Genomic DNA, 25,629 nt, shown 5'->3' with positions numbered 1-25,629 from the left:
TAAAATACATGTACAGCAATTTAGGGTCATCATAATGGTAATTGATATATTTAAATAAAATAAATATTTTTTTATATGTTAATGGCTTTTATTTTGACAGCTTTATTTTGAAAGTTGAAAGCGTGACCCGGAAATAGTCTATAACTGGCTTTCCTGTGTGTGGAGTGTTTGTAAAGTCATATGAGTAAAGCAAAAACACGTTTTATTTGCGCTGTTTTTTTTACTCGAAAAAGGAAAAAATGAATCGAAAAGATGATTATGATTCATATGAGATTGAAGAGCCAAGTGACGAGGAAGGAGCCCTAAGCAGGTACGTAACAGAAAACATTCAATTAAATATCTCGAATGTGTACACATGTAAACAAACAAATGTGAACATCTTCAACTAGATTATGTATACATGCTTAACGCTCTGTGAAGTGCTCTTGATGGATAGAGATCAGACTGAGAGACAGATCAGTGTTTCCTGCTTGTTTTGCTCAGTTCTGAGGATGAGCTGGATATTCTTCTTAACGGGACTCCGGATCAGAAGAAGAAGCTGATCAGAGAGTATCTGACTGGGGAGAGCGAGTCCTCCAGTGGAGATGAGTTTGAGAAGGAGATGGAGGCAGAGCTCAGCAGCACCATGAAGAGCCTGGAGGGCAGCTGGACAGCATCTGCACCTCAAGGTGTCACAAACATGCATGCATTTTGCTCTTTAACATTTACAACAGTAAATAACCTCAAATAAAAATTGATTTAATATTTAAGTTGCAGGTCAAACATCTGGGACCAGTGACAACACTCCCACAGCAAACAAACAACCGATCCAGGAGTATGACAGCATTTACTTTGACTCAGACTCGGATGATGACACAGCTGGTAATTATTCAAAAAGCAAAAAGAATAGCACTTTCACATCACTAATAATTAAAAATATTTTCCTCTTAAAATAAATGTTTTATTCCAGATGTTTTCATAAACGGTCACTATCAAAGTTACTAGTGTTTTTCCCCTTTCATCACTTTTGTTGCTTAAAACAAAGGACGTTCACTTCAAAACAATTATTATTAATGTATGTGTTTTATAAAAGCTATTTAAATCCTTAAAGCAGTTGAAAAAGAGGAATGCCTTAAAACTCTCTAAATTTACATTACATTACATTTATTCATTTAGCAGACGCTTTTATCCAAAGCGACTTACAAATGAGAACAATAGAAGCAGTTAAACTAACAGTAGGACAACAATACGTAAGTGCTATGACCCCTCTCAGTTTAAATTAGCGCAGCTTTTTTTTTTTAAATAGTAGAATAGAAGAGAAGAGAAAGTGTTAGTATTACTGAATCAAGTGCTGCCGAAAAAGATGCGTCGAAATTACTTATGCATATTGCTTAATCCCCTTAGATTTAATTTGTTATAATATGCTTTTATTTTTGGGGTTATTTTTTAATTAAGTAATTTTTGGTGTGTGTGTGTGTATATATATATATATATATATATATATATATATATATATATATATATATATATATATATATATATATACATGTATATATAGTTGCAATCAAAATTATTCAGCCCCCCTGACCAGCAAGCCATTTTGCTGCTGAGAACGTTTTATGAAAACAATTCAACAAAAGCATCAGTGAGCTATTATAGAAAGTTTATTAATACACATTTGAGTGTTTCTGAGAACATAAAATTGATGACAAATAGAGAGGAAAAATGTATTGTTTTTGAACATTCATGTACAAAACTATTCAACCCCCGATACCCCTCAAGTTTTGTGCATAATCTTTTATTCTTTAAAACCCATGCTTGCCAGTAAGTGCTTAGATGCTTATGTCACCTCTCTACTAATCTTGGCCCATTCCTCGCTTGAAAAAGCTTTCAGATGACTAATAATCTTTGGTTACCTCTGCTCTCTTCAAATTCCACCAAATATTGTCAGTGAGATTTAAATCTGAAGACAGGCCACTCAAGAACATATGACTGATCCCTGATCCAAGCTTCAGTAGATTTGGATGTATACTTTGGGATGCTGTCCTGTGGAAAAGTCCATTGATCCTCAAGCTTTAGTATCTGCATTACCATCTTTGCCAAAATGGCTTGATACTTCAAAGATTTCATGATGGCCTTCGGACAGTCAAGATTTCCACTTCCTGCAACAGCAAAAGCTCCCCCATAACAACCTCATGTTTGGCAGTGGAGATGGCGCTCTTCTGCTCTGCCATTTTGTTTGCACCAGACCGCTGATTCATTGGTCCAGAGAGTTCCAGTTTGGTCACATCACTCCATAAAATATTCTTCCAGAACTCCACAGGCCTACCCAAATTAATTTTAGCATATTCAAGTCGGCCTTTTATGTTCTTCTTGGTCAATAATTGCACAAGGCAAGATGTCCCAACATGAGGTCCATGCTTGTCTAGTGTTGCTTATTCTCTGCATTGAAATGCGTTTTCCTCCTTTTATCAGGTCATCTTGCAAATCTTTTTGAGGGTTTTTATTAGTTGCTCTGATCAAACTCAATGATCTATCCCTCAATGATAATCTTATGAATAAGGCTGCCAGCTGTGTCTTTAGGAACTTTCAGGGTTTTGGAAATCTTCTTGTAGCCATAGACTTTCTAATGTAATAAAACAATTTGTTCTCTATAGATTTTGTGAGAGCTCTTTTGACTTGGCCATATTTGCTACTCCACTTTAGTACATGGATGGGATAAATGTATGTATGTGTAACAACACAACATAATTCAGTTTTGTTGTAAAGCTTCCAAAGGCCTTATTGTGTTTTAAAACAATACTGAACCATACCATACAAATAAGTGACTTAAAAACAACAGTGTTGAATAGAGGTTGAATAATTATGACAGCTGTATTACAATACAATCCTATAACTCAAAAGCATTACATTTTATATTGGGGCTGGGGATTCTAATTCTGCTGCTTGGATTTATTGTGGATTTATGGTTTATGCTGCTCGGATTTCTTAAATAAAGGTAAAAAAATGAAATAACCAGTTGTTAATATGGAATATGGTCTCCTGTATCAGGTAGCTCTCAGGGTCTGAGGAGGAAGCAGCGCTCAGTACTCACAAATGATGAGCTGTTATACGACCCAGATGAGGATGATCGGGACCAGGCTTGGGTGGATGCAAAAAGAAAATCGTGAGTTTTACTCGCTAAAAAATTCTGACAAATGGTTGTGATGTTCAGAGCTTATTTGCATTTTTGATACAGATACAGATATCAGAGACGGTTACCCCCGTCAGCAAATAGAAAAAACAAAGCCCAGGCTCTTCCAAGCAGTGACGCCGTCCTCAACTGTCCCGCCTGTATGACCACCCTGTGCCTGGACTGTCAGAGGTTTGGCCTCTTTGATTTCATATTGCACTGTGAAGATTATTTCATATTATTTCACAACTATCACAGAAGAATCAATAAAAGACTTTTCAACCCGCAGGCATGAGAAATATCGGACACAGTACAGAGCAATGTTTGTGATGAACTGCACTGTGGACAAAGAGGAAGTGCTGCGCTATAAAACCACCAATAATAGAAAGCAGAAGCGGCACAGAAAGAAAGCTCGTCAGGAGTCCATTTCCGCACCAGCAGAGGCTGAAATGGAGTCTGAGTCTGGTCTGACTGATGCACGTTTGGCAGGAATGGATGAGGAAGAGATATATCACCCGGTCAAGTGCACAGAATGCTCCACTGAAGTGGCTGTGTATGATAAAGATGAGGTGTACCATTTCTTTAACATCCTAGCAAGTTACTGCTAAGGACATTTACTGGACTCGATATCCCAAACCACAGGTTTTGCTTGGTTTGATGTAGTGCATCACCTGGCAACTTCACTGTAAAGTGATTGTAGAGAAAGATATAAAGGTTTTTGTGCGGGTAAAGAATGTGGTTTTATTTATAGGGTTTTTATTTGATTTATATTCTGTAAAATGTTAACACTTCATGTAAATTGCAATTCCTATTTCCATAAAAGGTGTTCTATTCCTCCCTTTTATTAAATTGTATTTTTATACTCCGTAGAGGGCATGGGATTCAAATTAAATCGACGTTAAACATATGACTTGAACATGTTTTTAATCTTTTTACACTGTTGAAGAATCATTTAGGTAAGCATTTAATTTTTTTTCCTCTTGATTATATGAAAAATTAAATGCAGTTAATTTTATTTTAAGGTGACAGTAACATTGTACATACTCAAATAAGTACTGAGTAATATTACATGCACTTACTATAGGTTTTGGGTTAGTTACTTTTAATTATGCATAATTTACTGTTATTACTATAGTGAGTACATTTAATTAATTACATGCACTTACTACAGGGTTTTGTTTAGGGTTAGTTGCTTTTAATTATGTATAATTTACTGTTATTACTATAGTAAGTACACAAGATACTATAGTAAATGTAGTAACGTGTAACTGTTACCTTGAAATAAATTGTTACCTTAAATTCCTAAAAAAAAATGACTGCATCTTTGAAGTATTCATATATTTTTTTTAAAAAAATCACGGGAGCGCCATCGCTTAATTTTATGTACTTGTGGGGACTTTTATTTTGTTACTCTGTCGGGAATTTTTTTAAGCACACGACTTTTATTTTGCTACGATCTGTACCGGAAGGGAGCGGTGGGACCATTGGAAGAAACATGGCGTTAGGAGATGCCTGGAAACAATTATCGTGGTTTTATTACCAATATTTGCTTGTAACGGCTCTGTATATGTTGGAGCCTTGGGAGAGAACGGTCTTCAGTATCCTTTTTTTCCATACAAGGCAGAGTTTTATATGTGTAAGGGACAATATTTATGGAGAGTTCTTTCCTCCACGCAAGGTATCAGGTTGATTCTTTACTATTCAATTGTGTCGTACGATTTACTAATACGTTCAGGTAAAGACATTTTTTATATATATTAAAAAAATATTTTATGTTTTTTCATTACCGACCAACATTGACTACAACTAAATTCATCTGACCTCTCAAACCTTCTAGAAGAAGTTGTGAACTGAATAAGTCATGTAACGTAACGTTAGTTCTTGTGGGTGTGACGTCGTTAAAAGGAAATAACCGTCATGACCTGAGTTTCAGGTTTCTCATAGGAAGACGACTCTGGGAACATGAACTTAAATTTGACTGTAACCAGTTTCACTCGCTACACCTTTTCGGTAATGAGAAATGTTTTCATGTGGTGATGATACACAGGGCAACTTTTTGAGCAATGTTGCTGGGCAATCTTGCCTAGTGATTGTTGCTTGGGCACTTTCCCATTGAAAATGTGCAATACATTTCTATCTGGATAAATTAGGTAACTTTGGTCTTAGGTAACCTGTGTCTCATCTGGTTGCCCAAAAAGTTGCCCTGTGTATCATCATCTTTAGTGTTATATTTGCACATCGCTAATATTTCTTACTATATATATACACACACACTATATATTGCAAGAAATTTCAGCATCATTAGCACAATTGTTTGCAACATTTATATTTAAATGCTTCAGGTTTTTTAGACTTGTATAAATTGTGTATTTATAAAGCCCAATGGGTCATATAAAAAAGTAGGTAGCATGTTACTATAAGCGTGTGTGTGTGTGTGTGTGTGTGTGTGTGTGTGTGTGTGTGTGTGTGTGTGTGTGTGTGTGTGTGTGTGAAAAATAGTGCTAAATCCCAAACATCTATTAACAAATGTAACGTCAGTCATGTTTTCCTTCTGCAAAAATAGTTTCCTTAATAAGAATACCAGATTCTCTCCTGATCACAGTGGCAGCGATGGCCGTCTACACTGGTTATGTGTTCATGCCCCAGCACATAATGGCGATATTACACTATTTTGAAGTGGTCCAATGATGATATCTCCCATACTCATCAGGTGGCCCGTGACCTTCCCCGGTGGCCGGAAAAACAACCTGCTGTTGAACTGTTCACCACTATGTGATGATGTCTGTGATTACTTCAAACAAGGACACTTGTGTATGTTGAAGGAGACCAACGTTGAGGAGTGTGATAAAGGCATGTGTAATTATGCTTGTGTGTGTCTGTGTATCCTCATATAAGAGCACAGTCTGCTACTGCAACATCACACTGCCCTGTCTATAAATGTACCCTTTTATACATATTGATTTTTTTGTTTGTTTTGTTTTTAAATAATGCTTTAGTTTTGTTTCCTGACAGTGGTTTATTCAGATGATTACTATTTTTTTCATATAAATGTGCATATTTAATTGTATACATATAAAGTTTTAGAGAGATTTATTTTGGCTGACCTGAAATGTTTTAGTTTGCCATAGTTGACTGATTAATTATTGATGCTGTCGCCACTGGATAATCTATTTTTATTAGACTTTTGCGAGTTATGTGAAAGATCATTACCTGCACTGATGTATGATGTCATTGTTGACTCATCAATTAGGTTATAAACCGGAGGGAGGGGGGGTGCTTAAATAAACCCTTTCTATAATTGACTTTTTAACATTCATTCAGCATGTTTCAGATTGAGAAGTTGTTTAACTTTGTGAGGAATTTTAAGAAAAACTATTTTTTCTTTTCAATTTGGATATTTTTTTTTTCTGCTATACAAAGTTTTGATGTCTTTGACTGTAAATTTGTATGTATTTGATCAGAAGGTAAACATTAACATGAATAACAAATGTTAATGCTGTCACTGGCAGTGAGGTCAGTAGTTCTGAAATAGAAATTGTATTAAAAGATTGAATCTTTAATATATTTATAAAAAAACATTATTTGAACCGTTCCTTACTTGTCAGCTGATCAGCTTAAAGATTTAACCCATATCAAATTGGTTATTCCAGTTGTGCTTTAAATACTGTTCCAAACTAAAATATTTAGTGAATATTTTTTGCTTTTACCAAGTGTTTACTGAATTAAAACTATTAAAAAAAAAGTGTCAATGTAATTTTTTAAAGGGCTGTTGGCAAATATAAAAAAAGTTTATATTTGAAAAATATGCTAGAAATATTTAAAATATATTTTATTGATATTTGAGCTGGAACAGCACGATCCAATGTGTGGAGATATGTGTCTCAGCTTGTGAAACCATATTTCGATACTGGGATAAAATGCATCAGTTCTTTACAGTAGATCTGGGTCAATACACATTACAGATATTTCTCAAATACTTTTTTGTTTTCCTCTCTAAGTTGATCTATAAATATTGATATTTGCCACACAACACAGGTGGAACTGAAGATATGGATGGATACCTTTAGTTTACTGTCATCTTTCACAGAGCAACCAATGATATCATGTCCAGCTCTCAGATTCATATCACTCGCATGAGCTCAAGATGAAAATAGCAGCTGGTTACACTTTAAACTACAGGATGAGGGTGTTCTCACGTACGCCGCTATGAGTCGTCTGGAGTTTGCACTTTAGAGGTACAGCAATGTCCTGTCAGAGTTGCAATTCTAAGAAGCTTGATTGGGCAAGGCGGCGCTTCAGCTGTTTAGCAAAGTGTTGGTACATACTTATCCAGCTCAACACATTCCCTGAACAAAAATAAATTAAAAAATGAATCGCTGTTTGTATCTAAACAGGCAAATGCTTAAGAGTCTATGATTGGATCATTATTGTGGTGATTATTATGTTTCTAGCATTGCTAATACAAGATCTTGACCTAAAATTGAGGCAACTCTTGATGGAAATAACATTTATTATTGAATGCAAGAGTCCAGAACTCTGTAAAATCTCCTCCAGCACATCCCAAAGACTTTCAACGAATTTAAGGTCTGGACTCATAGGTGCCAATTCATTTGTGAAAATGATTCTTCATTCTTTCACAGTTTGAGCCTGATGAATCTTGACATTGTCATCCTGGAATATGGCCATGATGTGTCTTCCTACATGGTTGTTTAAGAAATGAAAAGCTACACACTCCAACAATTAGGTTTAGAAGAACTGATGCCAAAAATTATAAACAAATCAGGAAACACATTGTTAGTCAGACTATCAGGTGCAGGCTTGATTGCATGCTTGTGCATCATATGCACCATATCACTTTACTTTGCTATATTACTATTAAATCCTAATCTAATTATTACAAACTATATATCGTTGGAAAGTTCTAAGACTCCTAAATAGATATTTTAGCGCTGTTTTTTTCTTACAAATTATGTATGAACAGTAATATATGAATTTATGACGAGAGTGCACCTCAAAAAATCAACGTCATTACAGGAGTTTCTGACCTTTGTCACAAAAAGTCGACGCACACACTTTTAATAATTGAAACTTTGTTTTTTAATGCTAAAAGTTCATAATAAAACATAATCTAGTATTTGTCAATAAAAAAATTACAATTTTATTTTAAAAAGTAAAGTAAGAAGTCCTCTAAAAAGTATAATACTGTACATATATTTGTATTATTATTATTATTATTATTATATCACATATTTTAGTATTTATCATAAATTAGGTATCATTTGAAAGCTTACGAACTCAGAATTCATCCTGTGAAAACCGTTTTGAAATTGGACGATGCGTTACCATAGAAACGGTATTTTTTTATTAGGCCCCTCCCCTTTTGGGCATCATCTTTCATAATTTATTATCAAAACCTTTTCTAATCTTGACAAAACACATATTGTCAGAAAGGTCTGAGTCTCAAGGTTCCATATTTAGTGACAGAAGTGATATTTGGATAGAAATTTATTAATTTGTTATGGCAGAATGCATACAATTAAATTCAATGGAATTCAATGGCACCCGGTGGCTATTTTTGGTATAACGCCTAAACACAATCTCATGGGAACTTCAATTTTTGTGATATGAACTTTAAATTTGGAACACAACTTGGTTAGATATATAGCTTTCATTTTATAGTAATTTTATATTAAAAATTATTTTGTAAAATATCTATTTTATATTAAAAATTATATATATTAATAAAGTATATTTGATTTACTGTAAATTATAACTTCCATAACTTTTTGATATTTAAATTTTTTGAAGTGCTTCCACTTCAGTAATAATCTGCTGATTGTTTTCTTTAAAACAAGACCAACGTCTTTATTCCAAAGTATTCTTGAATTACAACCATTTATGTTTGTACTGTATAGTGCATTTTAATGTCAATTATCAAAAGAGGGGGGGGGGGGGGGGGGCAGTTAAGGGGTTAACTGAATATGTCATACACTTATTTTATTGATTTAATGTAACCCAAATTACCCATGAAAATCTGAGGTGAACTGAACATATTGAAATAGTAGTTTACACCACAACATCATATCATAGTCCATTCTGCAACATGTCAGTTCCCTCTGACCTTTCTTGCAGCAGAAACCAAAGCCAGCAGATAGATATCATTTGGGTCAGTACGGACGTCACATCTGTTAAATGGCTTTAATTATTTCCGTGCTATTTTGAGCAAATCAACGTGCATTATATGGTGTTTCAAGCCATTTAGGAGCCACAGCAAAAGATTTAACCCATTGTGCATTGCACAATAAGGTCTATGACAAAAAAAGGAACATTACTGTAAATGGAAGCGAAAATAGTCTTTCAGTTAACATACAGCTGACATTTGATGATAAACTAACTAACTGACCAACTGGGTTATGTGCATTTGAAGATGAATGACTGCCAGAGCTTTTTGGGGAAAAATCCTATTTAAATCTGGAATATATATATATATATATATATATATATATATATATATATATATATATATATATTAGAAATAGGGTTATTGTAGTTAACTAAATTGAAACTAAAACCATAAAAAACTACTTTAAAATAAAATGACTTTTTAACTCAAAATAAAAATATATAAAGGCAACATTTCTCATTTTAATTTACTTTTACTTTAATCTTATGTACTAAAATACCTAAAACTAAAATGAAAATGACTATAAAAACTATATAGACATATTTATACCCCCCCCCCCCCCCCCCCCCCCCCCCCCCCAGATCCGAAATGGTCGTCAACGTCAAGTGCAGCAGCAAAGTTGTCCAGATGAAACTCGTGGACGCATGGAGCTGCCTAGAGAGCTCAGGAACCCCCGCAGTAACCGAGCAAAATCTAAAGAGCGCAAACGCATAAAGACACACAAACTGGTGTTGCAATACATAGTCCCGTGCATGAACTCATACGGTTTGTGTATAGTGGATAATTTTATAGGGGTGAGAATCGGAGAGCGCGTTCTGCAGGAGGTGATGCGCATTCATCAGAGTGGACACATGCAGGACGGACAGTTAGTGAGCCAAAAACTGGGCAAAAGCAAAGATATTCGAGGGGACGAGATTGCATGGGTCGATGGCACCGAAAGCAGCTGCCTAAACATTGGCTATCTGCTGACCCGAATGGACAAACTCATCACGTGCGCGGACGACAGACTGGACAAGTTCAAAATCAGAGGGAGACACAAGGTGAGTGAGTGAGGTAGCCTACTCGTAAACTTTACCTCACTGAATGACACCTCTCAAGTTCCAAACCTGGCAAGCCTAAAACTCTGTGTAGCCTGTATTTGGAAGTAGCAGGCTAGGCTATTACGCATAAAGTCGCATGTTTTAATTTGCATATAGAAACATATAGAAGACAATCATAAAAGTGTTGCAATGCAAAATTTGGAAGTTGACCGGATGTAGGTGTATTTATCTTGTAGACTAAAGTTTATAAAACGTGCATAAAGAGCTCACTGAAGAGATGTGTTCTCATTCAGTTGTTGAGAAACGCCCCCTTCACATTGGAGAGTAGCATAAAGCAGATTTGTGCGCGTACATGCGACTGTTCGGCTCCTCAATGGCGGTCAGGTCAGAGATGGTGACCATTGAATGATCTCATAACATCATACGATGTGTAGCTTAGTGGCACCAACTCTAATCATAGGACGGGCAATGGTAACCTTATTTACATTATTTCAGTCTTGAGTCCCTTCTGTGGCCTAAACCCTGCTGGGCATTAGGGTCAGGTACAGACACTGGTAAATCCATGTCTATGGGTAAATCTGCACTCAGCACAGTGGGGTTGAATTGATTGAATTACAACACTGCGGTAGAATGGCACGCAGTGTGAAGCAGGTTCTTAACTGGGCGGGGATTAATGTGCCTGGACCTTGTCACGTACGATATGGAAGGTGAAAGCGAGGTTCTAAGGGATAGATTACCGTGATTTCAATCACATCGGAAAGATATTTGTGCAGTGTTTTGTCAGCCGAACAATTCAAAAACATAATAAAATGTTAGTTCACCGAAGAATGAAAATCATCCCATAATTTACTCATCTTCGAGACATAGGTGCAGACAGGCTATATTACTTCTTTCAGCCGAATTATATCCTGGTTCTTCCAAGCTTTATAATAGGTGTGAATGGTAGCCTACCTTATATTTTCAAGCCCCCCAAAAGTCCAGCCATCATAAAAGTAGGCAAATCCATACATCTCCATACGCCAGGGGGTTAGCCAGGGGGTTAGGCCTTCTGAAGCAAAGTGATGCGTTTTTGTCAGAAAAATATCCATAGTTATACATTTATAAACTCACATGGCTTATCAAATAGCCTACATTATGTAGGGTATTTAAAAAAAAAATCCGTTTAAATTTTCTTTTTATTACAATTTTTTTCATTTATTTTCTAAAATGTATTTATTCTGATATTTGTTTATTGTTTATTTCTTTTTCAATTAGGATTTATTTACATTTACATTTTTTTAAATCGACGAATATTCGTCACAGAGCCTAACAATATTAGCCTACAGTTAAGTAAGCTACAATGCCAGATTGATCAGAAAGCATATATTATGAAACAAACTACAGCAGAGGTGAAGTGCAAAGAAGAGAAAGAAATTTTCCGAGCCTGTGGCGCATGTGGAACGTGCAGAATGTGTGAACAATTGTATGTGTGTGGTTTAATTTGTTTAATTTAGGCTACTAATTAAGTAATTTCTTCAATTACGTTACCTTTAAAGGCTATAATCTATTCAATTTATCTTCAGTAATCTAATAACGTGGGTTGTTACATTTTAATTGGTTGATCATCAAAGAATCACGTATTTTCAAATCAATGTATTTCTCTGTGTTCATCTGAGAATTATTTTTCAGCAGGCTACTTCTAAAGTAGCACGTAGACGTTGTTATCACGTGGTGTTCGTTCCTTTTCTCAGCGTTGTTCATGATGGCTCAATCAAACTAATTTTAAAGCGATTTCAGTGAAAGATTTCTATTTGTATGTCAGGTTCCAATATATGAAATTGATTAAAAATATATATTATAATTTAAATAATAATACACTCTCCAATAAGACAAAAACATCCTGAGATTTGTACGCGTTTGAATGGCGAATTCGGGGTTATGAGCCGCCTTGCGCCCCCTGAAGGATGATAACTCTAGAGTCGTAGTCATTTGTTGAACAGAAGCTCACTGAATAGGGTTTCATGTGAACATCCGCCCACTTTAGCTGGCAGGACACACATTCTGCACGTTCCACATGCGCCACAGGCTCGGATAGTCTCGCGCTCATGATGGTCTCTCACACAGAGATATCATAAGAGCAGAGCCCACCAACAGACCCGGTATACTGCATTCGCCATTATTTATCCGTCTTTTGAAGGACGAGGCTGTGCCATTAGATATCACTTAAAAAAACTTCCATTTATTTGAATGCTCCAAGCTCAGGATAAAATGCCGTTTCTTCAGCTTGCACTGGACACACAGTTGGAGACTTTGGCAGCCGAGCAAGTGGTGCCAGCTCTGTTGGACCGAGGATTCTTTTACGTGGATAATTTTTTGGGTGACATCGCGGGACACTTGGTTCTGGGTCAGGTCAAACGCATGCATTGCTGTGGGCTTCTCAACGATGGGCAGCTGGCCGGGCGAAGCAGTGGAGTTTCCCGGAGAAACATCAGAGGGGATAAAATAACATGGGTTAACGGGACCGAGAGGGGCACGGAGGCTGTCAACTTCTTATTAACACTCATAGACAAACTCATTTCTTTGTGTGTGGGTCAACTCGGTAAAAGTATCCGTGCAAGATCAAAGGTAAGCCTTATTGAACTTTAAAGTGCTTTTAAACTAAGAATGTGTCAGCTGAAAAAAACTGTCATATGTAGCTATTTGATTGATATCATTAATAGATTACACTTATAGTAGGCTAACTTTCATAAATAACACTAACCATTATTACTTTGTATAATTCTTATCAGATTATAAATGTATCTTCAAAATGTTATGAAACTTTGATTCATATTTTTAATGTAGACTACAACTTTACATGAACTATTAACATACGATTAATTCCTTTAAAAAAACAAAACTGACTCCAAACTTTTGAACTATAGTGTCTACACAAGCATGGATTATGATTATTACAACTTGTTGATTAATTAAGTGTTTTTAATTATTTCAACAATTAGTTTGTTCATCTGGGTGAATACAGGTTCTGACTCATTAGTTTCAGTCTTTGTTTCGCTCTTTGTTAAGAACAGTTACAGTAGAGTGCTTTTGGCTCACACAGTCTTTACTGTGTCGGGTGATGAATGGCAAAGATAGGCTTTCAGTTTGTGCTGTTGTCAACCGTACGTGACTCCTCTCACTAGTGTTCACTGAGCTACAGGAGTCCCCGAGTGAAGCAACAGAATGTTTGAGGGACACTTTTCAGCTGTGGACACAAGAGTTTTACTTGCTCAAAAGTGTAGCATTTTCTGTTTTTATTTTGTTGCTTTTCCTCTTTTGTAAGTCAGCTGAATGAAAACATTAAGCAGAAATATTTAGTGCTGCCCTAAACACTTTTTTTGTGTCAGCTGATTTTACAATCCAAAACCTTACAGACATCACAATATAATAGGGGTGTAACAATATCCTCATGTCACGATTTGATACATATCGCGATACCGAACTCACGATAAGATATTAATGCGATACTCCCAGACATATGGTAAAAGGTTTACAAAATATGTACTGTTGATTAAAATGGTAAATTTGGTATTTCATTCTGTGGAAATGAATAGGGTTGAACTTGGTGCTGAAAACCCAATGCACAGGACAATAGAGACACCAGAATAAAAATATTCATGATTCTGAAGCTGAAAATACAGAATTATTTTAGATGAACATGGTTGCACTCTGTCACTGACTAGATATATTTAAAATAATGTAGGCCACCTTTTACTGGTAACAAGACATTTGGCATTATCAGGACCCACAAATATTTCCCCATTTCATTATTAAACATTATATTCAACATTAGCCTACATAAAATAACAGCCTTGACAGTAATAATGAAAAGGAGCAGTTTAAAATATAATGTGACAACCCTTTACAGTAAGGTCTTATTAGTTAATGTTGATTAATGCTTTAATAACATTAAGGGAAGAGTAGGTAATTTTTGGAGAAGTTAGCAATAGCAAGCTAGCTTTGAAAGCATGAGATCCCACCCTCACTTCAGAGCGTCTCCAAAGCCACACCTCCTCCAAAACACATGAACTCTCACAGCAGGGAGCAAACAAAAGCATCACCAGAGACAGCGTTAAACTACCTCATGTCTCAAAGCGAATAACATTACAATAATAATAAACATAAACAACTTAAAGAGCACTGACTTGTACCACATAACTGCTGCAGTTTAATTTCGCCGTTGATAGTGTTCACATTGAAACGCATAGATTCGAGTCACAAACCACTCTGAGTAAAACGTTACAGGTTTCCATCTCTTCCAAATGTCCCAGTAGCTATGGCGTGAACGCGGCATAAGCTCGTTGTTTTGGTTCAGGGGGAACTGTAAAAGGCAGCTGCTGTATCAGTTGCAGAGCTCAGTGACTGACGTCTGTCCAACTCTATATAGCATGAAACGTGCTGATGACGTGTGATGTCTGGGCGAGCAGGATGTGTGCATGTATGGAAGTACATATGCTGACAGGCAGGTAGCACATCGTATCATTTCATTCGGACCGACTGGAATGATTGGACGAACATTTTATGGTTCTACTCCTTCCACAGACTATATATATATATATATATATATATATATATATATATATATGTACACACACACACACACATAAACATATAAATATAGACCACTTCTATTATTTATTACTATCAGGATGTGAAGAGGCTTTCAGCCAGCATAACATAACAAAAAACAAAAAAAAACAAAATCTGAAACAAATTGCCTGCCCTGCCTTTAACTATCCATGAGTAATACATTTGTTATAGTATTTATTAATTTTCAATGTTCGTTCATGTTAGCTCAGGTCCAATAAATAATAATAACAGATACAACTTTTGATTTTTATAATGTATTAGTAAATGTTGAAATTACCATTAACTAAGATTAATAAATGCTTTAACACTATTTTTCATTGGTAGTTCATGTTAACCAATGACAATGTAAACTGTTAACTAAAATTATTAAACATGGTTAGTGCAATCATTCTCTTTTAGTAAGAGGAAATAAAGTATTAATATTTCTCAAGTGGGTGTTTTGATATTGTTTCATATTGACTGCGCCTGTGGGCTGAATCAGAGCTCTGGATTGTGTACGCAGCTGAAGGCTGTGTAGTGTTGTAGACTCACGCTCAACACGTAGCACTGTCATTTAACCCTCAGCGCACTGGCTGCTGGCCAAGCTTGCTCTCTTTATCCTCTCTGTACACGCACACACACACACACACACACCGATGAACACGTAAACACTTCCTCCTGCTCTCTGTGCTGCTACATGTTTATATTATGCTATGACGGCAAACTTGCGTGTGCACTCTTATTGTGGGAACTTGATCATGATAAAGACTTGTCTGCAGTAATGTAAACATGGGCACCGGTGTGACTGTTGCCGCTATTGTGTGTGTTTTGTGAGGGATAACCAGGATCTGCTGAGAGGATAAATGAAGTCCTCTGTTTTTGAAATTTTGTATATTTAAATATCAGATTTTGCATTCATAATTATTCCAAGATGGAGCTGATGCTTTACTTTGGATACATTTTATAGATTTATTAAAGCATCAGGTTTTACATTAAAAGATTTTGGTAACACTATTTTAAAGTGTCATTGTTACGAACTGCTCCGAGACACGAAGGTTGAGGATCCAAATGCAGTTTTTCAGTCCAAACAATAACAAACACAACAAGGCAGGGAACACGGGCAAAAGAGTAATCCACGGAACAGGCAATACATCCAAAAACCAAGAGACATGAAAGCAGGGAGAATGCTCAGAGATGCAGTGTAACAACAAACAGGACTAAAGGCTGATTTATACTTATGCGTCGGACCTATAGCGGAGCCTATACGCTATAGACTACGCGTTGGTTTTCATTTATACTTCTGCGTCGTTGTCCGCGTTGACGCGCAATTGCACATGCAGAGGGAGCATGTGAAACGCGAAGGAGGGGTTCTAGCAGACCAATCACAGCGCTTGCGTCCGCGTAAAATAGACGCGTTGTTACATTTTTGGAGAGGTCCACGTCAGGGTATGCGCGCTACGCACAGCCTACAACGTAGCTACGGCGTGAGTTCGACGCAGAAGTATAAATTGGGCTTTAGTAAGGAATGAGTGTGAAAAACCAGGCTTATATGGGGTGAGCTAAACAAGGTAATGACATACAGGTGAATGTGATCAGTGATGATGAGACCAGGCAGTGAGTTATGGGAAATGTAGTTTGTGAGGGAATGACAATAGTCTGATGTAGACTGCCCTCTGGTGGCTCTCAAAGTGATCGTTACAGTCATTGTCACATTTGTTACATCATGTAGTCTACTTACCATAGTAATAACAGTAAACCTCAATCAAATCCTAATCCTACCCAAACCCTATAAGTACATGTTTTGAATTAATATAACTCAGTACTTAAATATATAATTACACTGTAACAATTACACCTTAAAATAAAGTGTAACCAAGATTTTTAAAATCTTATCAGATATTCAGAAATAGTTTTGTTCCTTTTTTTTCCTGTTCCGACAGTGAACACAGTAAATCTCGCAAAATCTCTTGCGGTCATACGTGACTTTAGTGTGAACAAACATGACGGAGGACGGGCAAGAAGAAATGGCGATATAATGTTTGGACTTTTTTATTTATTTAGTTATTTAGTTCAATCACAGACAAGTACAATATTGTAAAAAGTACAATAAACAAATATATATATACATATATATATATATATATATATATATATATATATATATATATACAAGATATTGTGGTACAGTTCAGAGTATGTGAAACAGACAACTAAAACAAAATGAACATATATGTAAAAAAAAACAAAAAAAACGTAGGATAAAAAAACTGGGATAAAAAGTGCTTTATAATATTTGGCCAGTTCCATGATTTTGAAAAGCTTTACTATTTGAATTGTTTTTGTTTTGTGATCTCATGTTTGAAAGGGTTTCAGATTATATTGTGAGATCAGTATTACAAAAGGTAACATACGAGTTTGTATATCATAAAACTGCCAAAATAATTAAAAGATTAATAATATAATTTAGTTTTTCAGAAAATATGATAAAGTAAAATGTCATAAGGTTCTAAATTAAGAGTTTTGTTTAATTAACTTTTTTAAAGTCAATCCAAAAAGTAATAGAAAAAGGGCAATAAAAAATAGATGTTCAATATCTTCAAATGATGTGCTACAAAAAGTACATTTATCAAAAACAGTATGAAATATGAATATGTCTACTAATGGCTGAATTTACAGGATAACATTTATGAATAATTTTGTCCAAATGCTGTGGCAATACACTGAGGTTTAAGCCATTATGATTTACATGAAGGATTGGATCTGATATTAAAGAAATTTAAAAAAAATTGTTATTAAAATGTTTATCAAAAAAGAGAGGCCATTTGCAAAAAATGTGTGCTTTTGTAAGGTTGTATTATTAATATCTACATGGTTATGGTACTTGGTTCTTCTGAGCACATTCAGTCACTCTTAACACTCCTCACACCCCAGGAAAATCTGATAAGATAATCTGTAGAACCATCAAGATAATTGGGATATTACCTAGGATTGTCGGAAGGGGACAATTTGCTAGAACATTCTTTGTAACATTTGTTAACTTTACAATACAAACTTAATTCTGGTCTCTGGTTGATTAAGGGGAGAAATGCTCTAGGAAATTTAGAGTATAAATATGATAACCTAATTAATTGTTAGCATGTTTACCTAGAAATAGGCTTGGCTGGGATAAGTTGTAATGTACGGCTATCTATCAAGCTTAGTTTGATCTGTCATCTTTTTCAGGCAATGGTGGCTTGTTATCCAGGAAACGGAGCCGGATACGTGAAACATGTAGATAACCCGAATGCAGATGGCCGCTGCGTCACCTGTATTTACTATCTGAATAAAAACTGGAATGCCAAGGTACACAGTCATGCTTTTTTAAAATACAATGTCATCTTCAAAATATCTATTGTACGATGATGACAATTAATCATATGTCACTGTATGTTCTCAGGAGCATGGGGGATTGCTACGGATCTTTCCTGAAGGGAAATCTTACGTAGCTGACATCGAGCCTTTGTTTGATCGACTTCTACTTTTCTGGTCAGATCGTAGGAACCCTCATGAAGTTCAACCGTCGTATGCTACGAGGTTAGTGCACGTGTTCGCTTTCATGCTGTAGAACGATGTCAAGATGTTTTCGGCATCATGCTGAAGTGTCTGTTTTGTGTCACAGGTATGCAATCACTGTGTGGTACTTTGATTCAGAGGAAAGAGCCGAAGCAAAAAGAAAATTTAGAGATCTGACAGGTTGGTTCAGCTAAAATCATCAGTATCTGTGTATGTTTTTAAAGTCTGATTCTAAATATCTAATTGCTTAAACTTTTATATTTCAGCCACCTTACAGGAAGGTTCATCATCTTAACGTCATCTTAACATCACCTTATCTAGGCTGTCTCCTCTGAGAGGATTCTTTTGTCTATTGTCTTATTTCTTTACTATTTTTTTCTATTTTTAAACTGCTTGTTGCACTAATGGTACCTATCCCTCCACTTTGTATATATGATTTACCCTGTCCTTACAATCAGTGAAGAGTCGTTTGAATTACACGCTGCTAATGTAAAGACAATTTTGTGATAAAATGTATAATCTTAATACTGATTAATGAACTATTAGATGTTTACTGTAATTAAATTGTTCTTTATTAAAACCTTTTCAGAGCTATATGGTCTATTTAAAGAAAATAAACAATTGATAGATGAGATAAGAAATATAACTCTAGTGAATTGTTTGTTTTAGAAATGTCAACAAGCATTATACTCTTTTTTTCATATTGTCCCTTTTTGTTATTTGCTGTTATTTGCTGTTTTTGGCACAAAATTTCATTCTTTGCTTTATTAATGAACACTTCAATAGAAAGGAAATTTGAAACTTGTCAGTTGTCTTGAAATTGTGTATATATATTAGTATTGCTTTTGAATGACAGTTTTATGTTGAATGAGACCTTCAAATAGAGATGTTTATAAAAGTCATTCTGTGTTCACAAAAAGGTTTTTTTAAAAAGCACTTAGTGAAATGATATTACTTTATTTGTTCAGCCTTGCAGCTTAATGTTTAATGAGATTATTTGAATCAGCTTGCATGCAGGTCAGCAATGCTGCTCAACCACATCCTTGGATCAATATTTGACAGTTGTTTCATAAAACTTACAGCTTTATAAAATGTTGGAAAATAAACTTGAAATGTGTGAACAGTTTGTAGTTTTATTTCTGTTTCGTGTGGCCAGCAGTCGTCCGTGAGGGGCTGCTGGCTTATACTTTTGTTTTGTATTTGTTTTATTTTATTATTAAATTGTTTGAATGTTAAAAAAAAGAAAAGAAAAAAAACAACAACAAATAAAACACAACATAAAATCAAGCCTGTTCCTCTCTATATCTTCAGCCTCGTCGCTCCTCCTTTTATGCTTCCGCTCCACTGTTAGAGATGCGAGACCGGTCCCAGACAGAAACATAGTGTAGGCCTAGAACCGGACCACATCTGGTACGTGTGGATTCCATGTGTACCAGATGTGGGCCGGATCTGGGCCGACACTATGTTGCTGTCTGGGGTGTGTCTCACAGGTGACGTTCATTACTACTTAAGCCACTGGCCTCGCACCGCTCTCTCACGTCCCTCGGCCTCGTCCTGCTCGCCACAGAGAGAAAGAGAAAAAAATACAGACAAATAACAATGACACCTTAACCAGTAAGAAAAATGTATCATAATTCAGAAATTTGTTCTTATTTTTATTGAGTTTAAGAGATTTTATGATAAGGGAAATCTCAGTGATAAAGACATTAAATCTAGGCAAAGTCTTAAGAAATTTGTTTTTGTGAATAAAAAATTTAAATGCAACACAAAGGAATTAACAACAACATCAATAGAATATCACTCCTAGAAAAATAAAACAATGAATACATTGTACAAAGTTTAAAGGGGTGGTTTACTGCTTTTTTTCTTTGCATGATTGTGTTTATGGGGTGCAATATAACACGTAATATTTCGTGTGTCTATGAAAAACGCGTACAAACATTTTGGACCTGAATTTGTAATTATGTACTAATTTTGTAAATGTCGATTTGATCAAGAATGTAAACCATTGCCAACGCTGTTTGTTTATAGTAGCCAGTTAGTTCGATGATATTTTGTGTGTATAAGACAAACGTGTACCTAAAGAAAACAATACACTGAGTAAACTAAGTTTTGTGAATAGATCGGTTGTTCATTATATCGATAAAACAATAACTTTAAAAAACGGTATTACTCTGTCATTTATTCAGTTATTTTAAATGTTTAATCAGGAGAAAACCATATCTCAAAAGCTAACGAGCAGCAGTAGCATTTTCAAGTAACAGCGTATAGAAATTCTTATATAATAATAGTAGCCTAGAATAGAAAATAATAGAATAGAATAATGACTCTTGACTCTCTTCATTGCTGCTTTCTGGGTCTGATTCTGGCTCAAACTGATACGGCAGTAGGCTATTGACATTATTTACATTTGACCGGAGCACATGCAACTTTCGCCGTAAAGGTATGGGCGGGAAGTTTCCGGACTACGTGCACTAAGCAGTTTAGCCAATTACAACACACCGGCCCAACTAACCAATCTGAGCCCATTGTCTGTTTCTGAGTGAGTGGTTTCATAGAATCAGGAAGTCAACCGGTGGTTCAAATGACAGAGGAGAAAGCGTCTTACAATAAAGGTGAAATTTATGAGAAATAAGGCTTTTAAAAAAAAACACACACACTAAGACATGTTATATTGCACCCCATAAACACAATCATCTAAAGAAAAAAAGCAGTAAACCACCCCTTTAACTTTACTGACAGAAAGCTTTATTGGCCGCTGCCCCTTTAAGACTAGCCGCTCCTGACAGAGAAGCGGGTCTCACACGCGACTCATTCTCTCAAAACTTTTCACGTTCATCATAAGCAGTCTTGGGAATAACGAGTTACAAAAGTAATGCATTACAGTAACATATTACTTTTTGCTGTAACGCAGTACGTATTATTCCACAAATCTATGGTGACAAGTTATATTGAGCCATTCAGACAGAGCCAAGAAGAACAGTAGATCATTTGTTGTATTATAATAAATAAATTGACAAAAGCTGTGGAAATACAAACTAATGGCAATACACAAAATCTTGTTCTTTCATCCAGGCACAAGAGCTCCACATGTGAGTGCCTGTCTTAGAAGGTACCACAGCAAGCCTGCAACAGTGTATTCTTTAGGCGTACTGTTGTTCAGGATGGTGTGTGGGCAGTTCCCTGTCAAGCAGCTCCCTGAGATCTTTGCTAGGAACTGGTACACAGAAGAACTTTCCAAAGGTGAGAGCATGTGGACGGATCATACATGAACTTTTATTACTGCTTAAAATAATGTGATCTTGCGTATTGATCTTACATTAATGAAATTTAGTGATTGATTTATATGCATTTTTTCTTTACAGAATGCATAGATTTGATCTGTTCATGCCTGGAAAGTGATCCAGGCAAGCGGATTGTTGATTATGTGTATATATACACAAATGCAATTACAGGCGCAAGCACAGCTTATATGCACTTTTCAAAAGAAGTTTTTTTTTAATTAAAAAATATATTTATATGCAACTAATATATTTATTATTTGTAATTTACCGTTGTAGTTCCAAGCAGCAATTACAGATCCAAGCACAGCTTACATGCACTTTGCAGAAGAGAAAGAAAAAACATATTTATTTTTCTTCTGTAAGATGTGCTTACAAATTAAATATATTATATTATATTATATTATATATAAAAAAAGAATGATGTGGATGGATAAATCATTTAAAATACTGCAATATTCCATACATTTTTAATTTTAATTTCATGGTGACATTAAATGTGAAATTTCCTGTGAGTTCATCTAGCAGCTTTGGCAGTTAAAATTCACTGAAAAAATACGGTGTAATTGTTACAGGTATTATAGGACGGCATATTGATGCTTGTATATTTTACAACTTATAACCATATATTTTATCGATGGATTTAATGTTAAAACATTACTGATAGCAAATTTATGTAAATAAAATATAATTTTCTGATGTTTTTCATCAGTTTTTCATTATAAATAATAAAGCAATGCATTGTTTTTACTTTCATATAATGCAATGCCATTTACAGTTTTACTCTGTTTATCAGGGTTATTCAATTTATGTTCCAAGAGGTCCAGTCGCCATGTTTCTCTTCCAGCAGAGGTCCAGACAATACTTTTTTAGAATGCTTATAAATTATTATTTGTGAACCGATGTAGTACTTTGTAAAAAGAAACAGTCAAAATATCAAGAAGAAGGATATTTGGGCTAAAGCAGAGGTGTCTTGAGAATTTTCTACAAAAACATATATTAAAATAATATAGTTGCATGCAGCAATTAAGGGGCCAAGCACAAGAAATGGATAAGAGTTATCAGACTGCAATAAAATACATTTTTAGATTATTTTTGGCCCAATGGCTGAAAAATCATCATCACTCACAATCACTAGTAATATGACTTAATTGCTAATCACTTTTGAACAATAGGTGGCACTGTTACCAAATTGATGTTGTGTAGCCAGCATGAGGTGACAAAAACATACAAAGTTTGGTGTCAATATGATAAAACATTGCAGAGTTACAGCTTCAGAATCATCATGGCATGCCATCAATTTCGTTGATGTGTCATTTAAGAATAGTTTTGTTTATCAAAAAGCTTTTGATACATTTTTGCTAGCATTGTCTGATGATCTGAAAATTGGACCAACAGTTTATAAGGAGTTTAAAAGGTAGGTTTTTAAAGAAATTCAAAATGGCGGTCAGCAATTTCGGCCAAATAAGGCATAATTGTTATAATTGTTCTCGGTATGACTCAAGGAATGTATCAAGGCCAGTTTAATTAATCAAAATTAATTAAAAGCTGTTAGCATTTTTTGAAAATTCATTATAAGTTGACCTCAAGGCGGCACTGTTCCTACACCTTTTAGTACCTTCAGGGAATGATGGCGATGATACCTAGTTTTGTAACGTTACGCTAATGCATTCATAAAATGCAGCATTTTACAACAAAATTAAAAATGGCCGACATCCAAAATGCCCTATATGGGAAAATTGAGTATCATTGGGTGCTACACTGAATCAAAAAGGGATTTCTGGCCAAACCATTCAGAAGTTATAAGCAAAAATATATTTTTTCATATCTCCTGACCAGTAGGTGGCACTGATGAAATGAAGCAAGTAGCCTCAATTAATTCGTGTGATGACACATGTAGACCAGGGGTGCTTCTCAATATCCCTCCTCGTCTCCTCGCTCCTCTGTCCTCCATCCATTGACCCGGAAACCAATCAAGCACAGCCATCTTGAAGGACATCTCAATTCTCTAATTGCACCGCGAGGAGTCGAGGATCGAGGAGTGAGGAGGCTTTCAGAGGAGTCATGAGCGAGGATACACAAGTGTATCCTATGCGGAAGTGTTTTATTGACTAAACGTGACGCATGTATGAATTCTACTCCCCCTTCACATCAGTCACAATAATTTGAATTTATACTTTACCCTTGCTGTTTATATAAACTACACATCTCACATATTTCAACAGGATATCTTGCTTTATTATTATTCATTATGAATTTCTTAAATAAACAAACTTCAACAACATGGGCAGATCCTTTGAGCTCTGCTGATGACGCTGTGAAGTGACGCTCGAGTGATCAAGTATTCCAATGTATAAAAAAAGCTATCATTCGATTCCTCCGTCCTCACTTTCTTTGCTTGCGTCCTTCCCTCACAACTTACATGGGGTGGAGCTGAGACGCTAGGAAAGCAAGCGAGGAAAGGAAACGAGGATGCACAAATAAGAAATGAGAAGCACCCCAGGTTGGGTCTAGGGTTGTCACTATAGCATAAACATGTTAGAATCCTATAAAGGTGAAGTATCATGGTACCAAGTAGTTTCACAAAATTGCTAGAATTGGATTGTTAGAATTCATACAAATATTACCGGCCACCATGGCTATTGACTGTTTTATATAGCCTACTCGCCAAGTTGTTTCTTGTGTTGCTTGAAAGACATATTGCTTCAGGATAAATAGCAGATCTATAGCACATCTATACAGGTGGAACAGGGTAAGGTGGAGGGTTTCATAAGGAACTCTAAAAGCTGCTGCAAACTGCTATAGTGAACCCTAAGCAGTTATTTAAATGTTGAGCATCAAGTTCATTGGCTGCAGATGTGACATGAACCAATCAGCTTGTGCCATGTAGTTAACACTGTAAATATCATCAGGTTGTGTCAAGGACCCTTTAGCCTGCGCCATCTAGAGTTCCATTACAGAACTTAAAATTTATTTATTTTCTTTAATTATATTATGTAAGTAAAGTATGTGTAGCAGTCAGATAATTTATAGTTCAGTTTTAAATTTTGATTTACTGTAAAGGACTTTGCTAAAATTGCCTATGCGAACATTTTGTAGGTATCAAAATTGGCTACTGTTTGGGTGATGAGAATGACAAACTCCACATTTTTATGCACCGGAGAGCATAACAAATTAAAAGGACCTCTCTTCCATTCTATGCCACATGGTACAAATGTTTATACATTGTTAAGAAAAAAATGTCAAAAGAGCTATTCTGTACTGTATTGTCAATGTGTCATGCGATGTGAAGAAAGGATTGATTCAAATCTCAAATAAACTCATCATAAATGAGCAATTAAAAATTAGGCCTACCTCATCGATCGTCATGATGCCTGTGAATTGCAGAGCTTTTGCAAACATTCACATCGCTATGATCAGATGCTTTCTTGCTGCCTTCTCACCACTGTTATTTGTGTTGTGTCTGTATTGTTATTGAGAGGAAAGTGCAGAACATTCTGTAAACGTCACTGTCGGCAGCGTGGCGGTCTTGGAATGTTTCTTAACAGCCTTTTATTTCCAACTCTTTTTTCTTTCTTTTTTTTACTTATAAGTAAAGAACGAAAGAACTTTGCCAGGCGTATATTGGGGCATTAAATCAAGTTTGTGGTTACCTGACCTGAAAAAACTGACCTAATAAAATGAATAGGTTCGGAAAAGGGTTTAACACACACATACACACGCACACACAATATGTTCAGGTTATTTACCAAGGGCTAAAGTTTATATTGACCCTAACAATACGTTAATGAATTCTGTAATGTTACTAAAGACAAGAAGGGAGTTTAACAAGAG

At 35.5% G+C, this 25,629-nt stretch overlaps 3 protein-coding genes across 7 annotated transcripts; all 3 read left to right on the top strand.

Moving 5' to 3' along the window:
- The first annotated feature begins 104 nt into the window (after nucleotides 1-104).
- On the top strand, nucleotides 105-4,058 carry eapp (e2f-associated phosphoprotein). Of its 4 annotated transcripts, none has more exons than XM_077238898.1 (6): nucleotides 105-310; nucleotides 484-668; nucleotides 751-861; nucleotides 3,031-3,145; nucleotides 3,218-3,343; nucleotides 3,441-4,058. In XM_077238898.1, exons 1-6 carry the CDS (start codon nucleotides 240-242, stop codon nucleotides 3,757-3,759), a joined length of 927 nt encoding a protein of 308 aa, XP_077095013.1. In that variant the 5' UTR covers nucleotides 105-239; the 3' UTR covers nucleotides 3,760-4,058. The 4 variants fall into 4 exon arrangements, with proteins under 4 accessions (XP_077095013.1, XP_077095015.1, XP_077095016.1 ...); XM_077238900.1 differs by having other exon boundaries at nucleotides 132-310; nucleotides 757-861; XM_077238901.1 differs by having other exon boundaries at nucleotides 133-310; nucleotides 757-861; nucleotides 3,224-3,343; nucleotides 3,441-3,907.
- A 532-nt stretch (nucleotides 4,059-4,590) lies between these two features.
- Nucleotides 4,591-6,451, top strand: sptssa (serine palmitoyltransferase, small subunit A). Its single transcript, XM_077238902.1, has 2 exons — nucleotides 4,591-4,749; nucleotides 5,736-6,451. The coding sequence occupies exons 1-2, from the start codon at nucleotides 4,647-4,649 to the stop codon at nucleotides 5,837-5,839; spliced, it is 207 nt and encodes a 68-aa protein (XP_077095017.1). The 5' UTR covers nucleotides 4,591-4,646; the 3' UTR covers nucleotides 5,840-6,451.
- Nucleotides 6,452-9,919: 3,468 nt separating this feature from the next.
- On the top strand, nucleotides 9,920-19,801 carry egln3 (egl-9 family hypoxia-inducible factor 3). 2 transcript variants are annotated; one of them, XM_077238896.1, is made up of 5 exons: nucleotides 9,920-10,375; nucleotides 18,185-18,304; nucleotides 18,399-18,535; nucleotides 18,621-18,694; nucleotides 18,781-19,801. In XM_077238896.1, exons 1-5 carry the CDS (start codon nucleotides 9,980-9,982, stop codon nucleotides 18,807-18,809), a joined length of 756 nt encoding a protein of 251 aa, XP_077095011.1. In that variant the 5' UTR covers nucleotides 9,920-9,979; the 3' UTR covers nucleotides 18,810-19,801. The 2 variants fall into 2 exon arrangements, with proteins under 2 accessions (XP_077095011.1, XP_077095012.1); XM_077238897.1 differs by lacking the exon at nucleotides 9,920-10,375 and adding an exon at nucleotides 12,391-12,979.
- Nucleotides 19,802-25,629: the final 5,828 nt, after the last annotated feature.

Source organism: Siphateles boraxobius, unplaced genomic scaffold (genome assembly GCF_051911475.1).
Source record: "Siphateles boraxobius isolate OS27281-9 unplaced genomic scaffold, OSU_SipBor_1 22, whole genome shotgun sequence".
In the NCBI taxonomy this organism is placed as follows: Eukaryota; Metazoa; Chordata; class Actinopteri; order Cypriniformes; family Leuciscidae; genus Siphateles; species Siphateles boraxobius.
The sequence above is the reverse complement of the archived record's forward strand: the minus strand, read 5'-3'. Positions and strand labels throughout refer to the sequence as shown.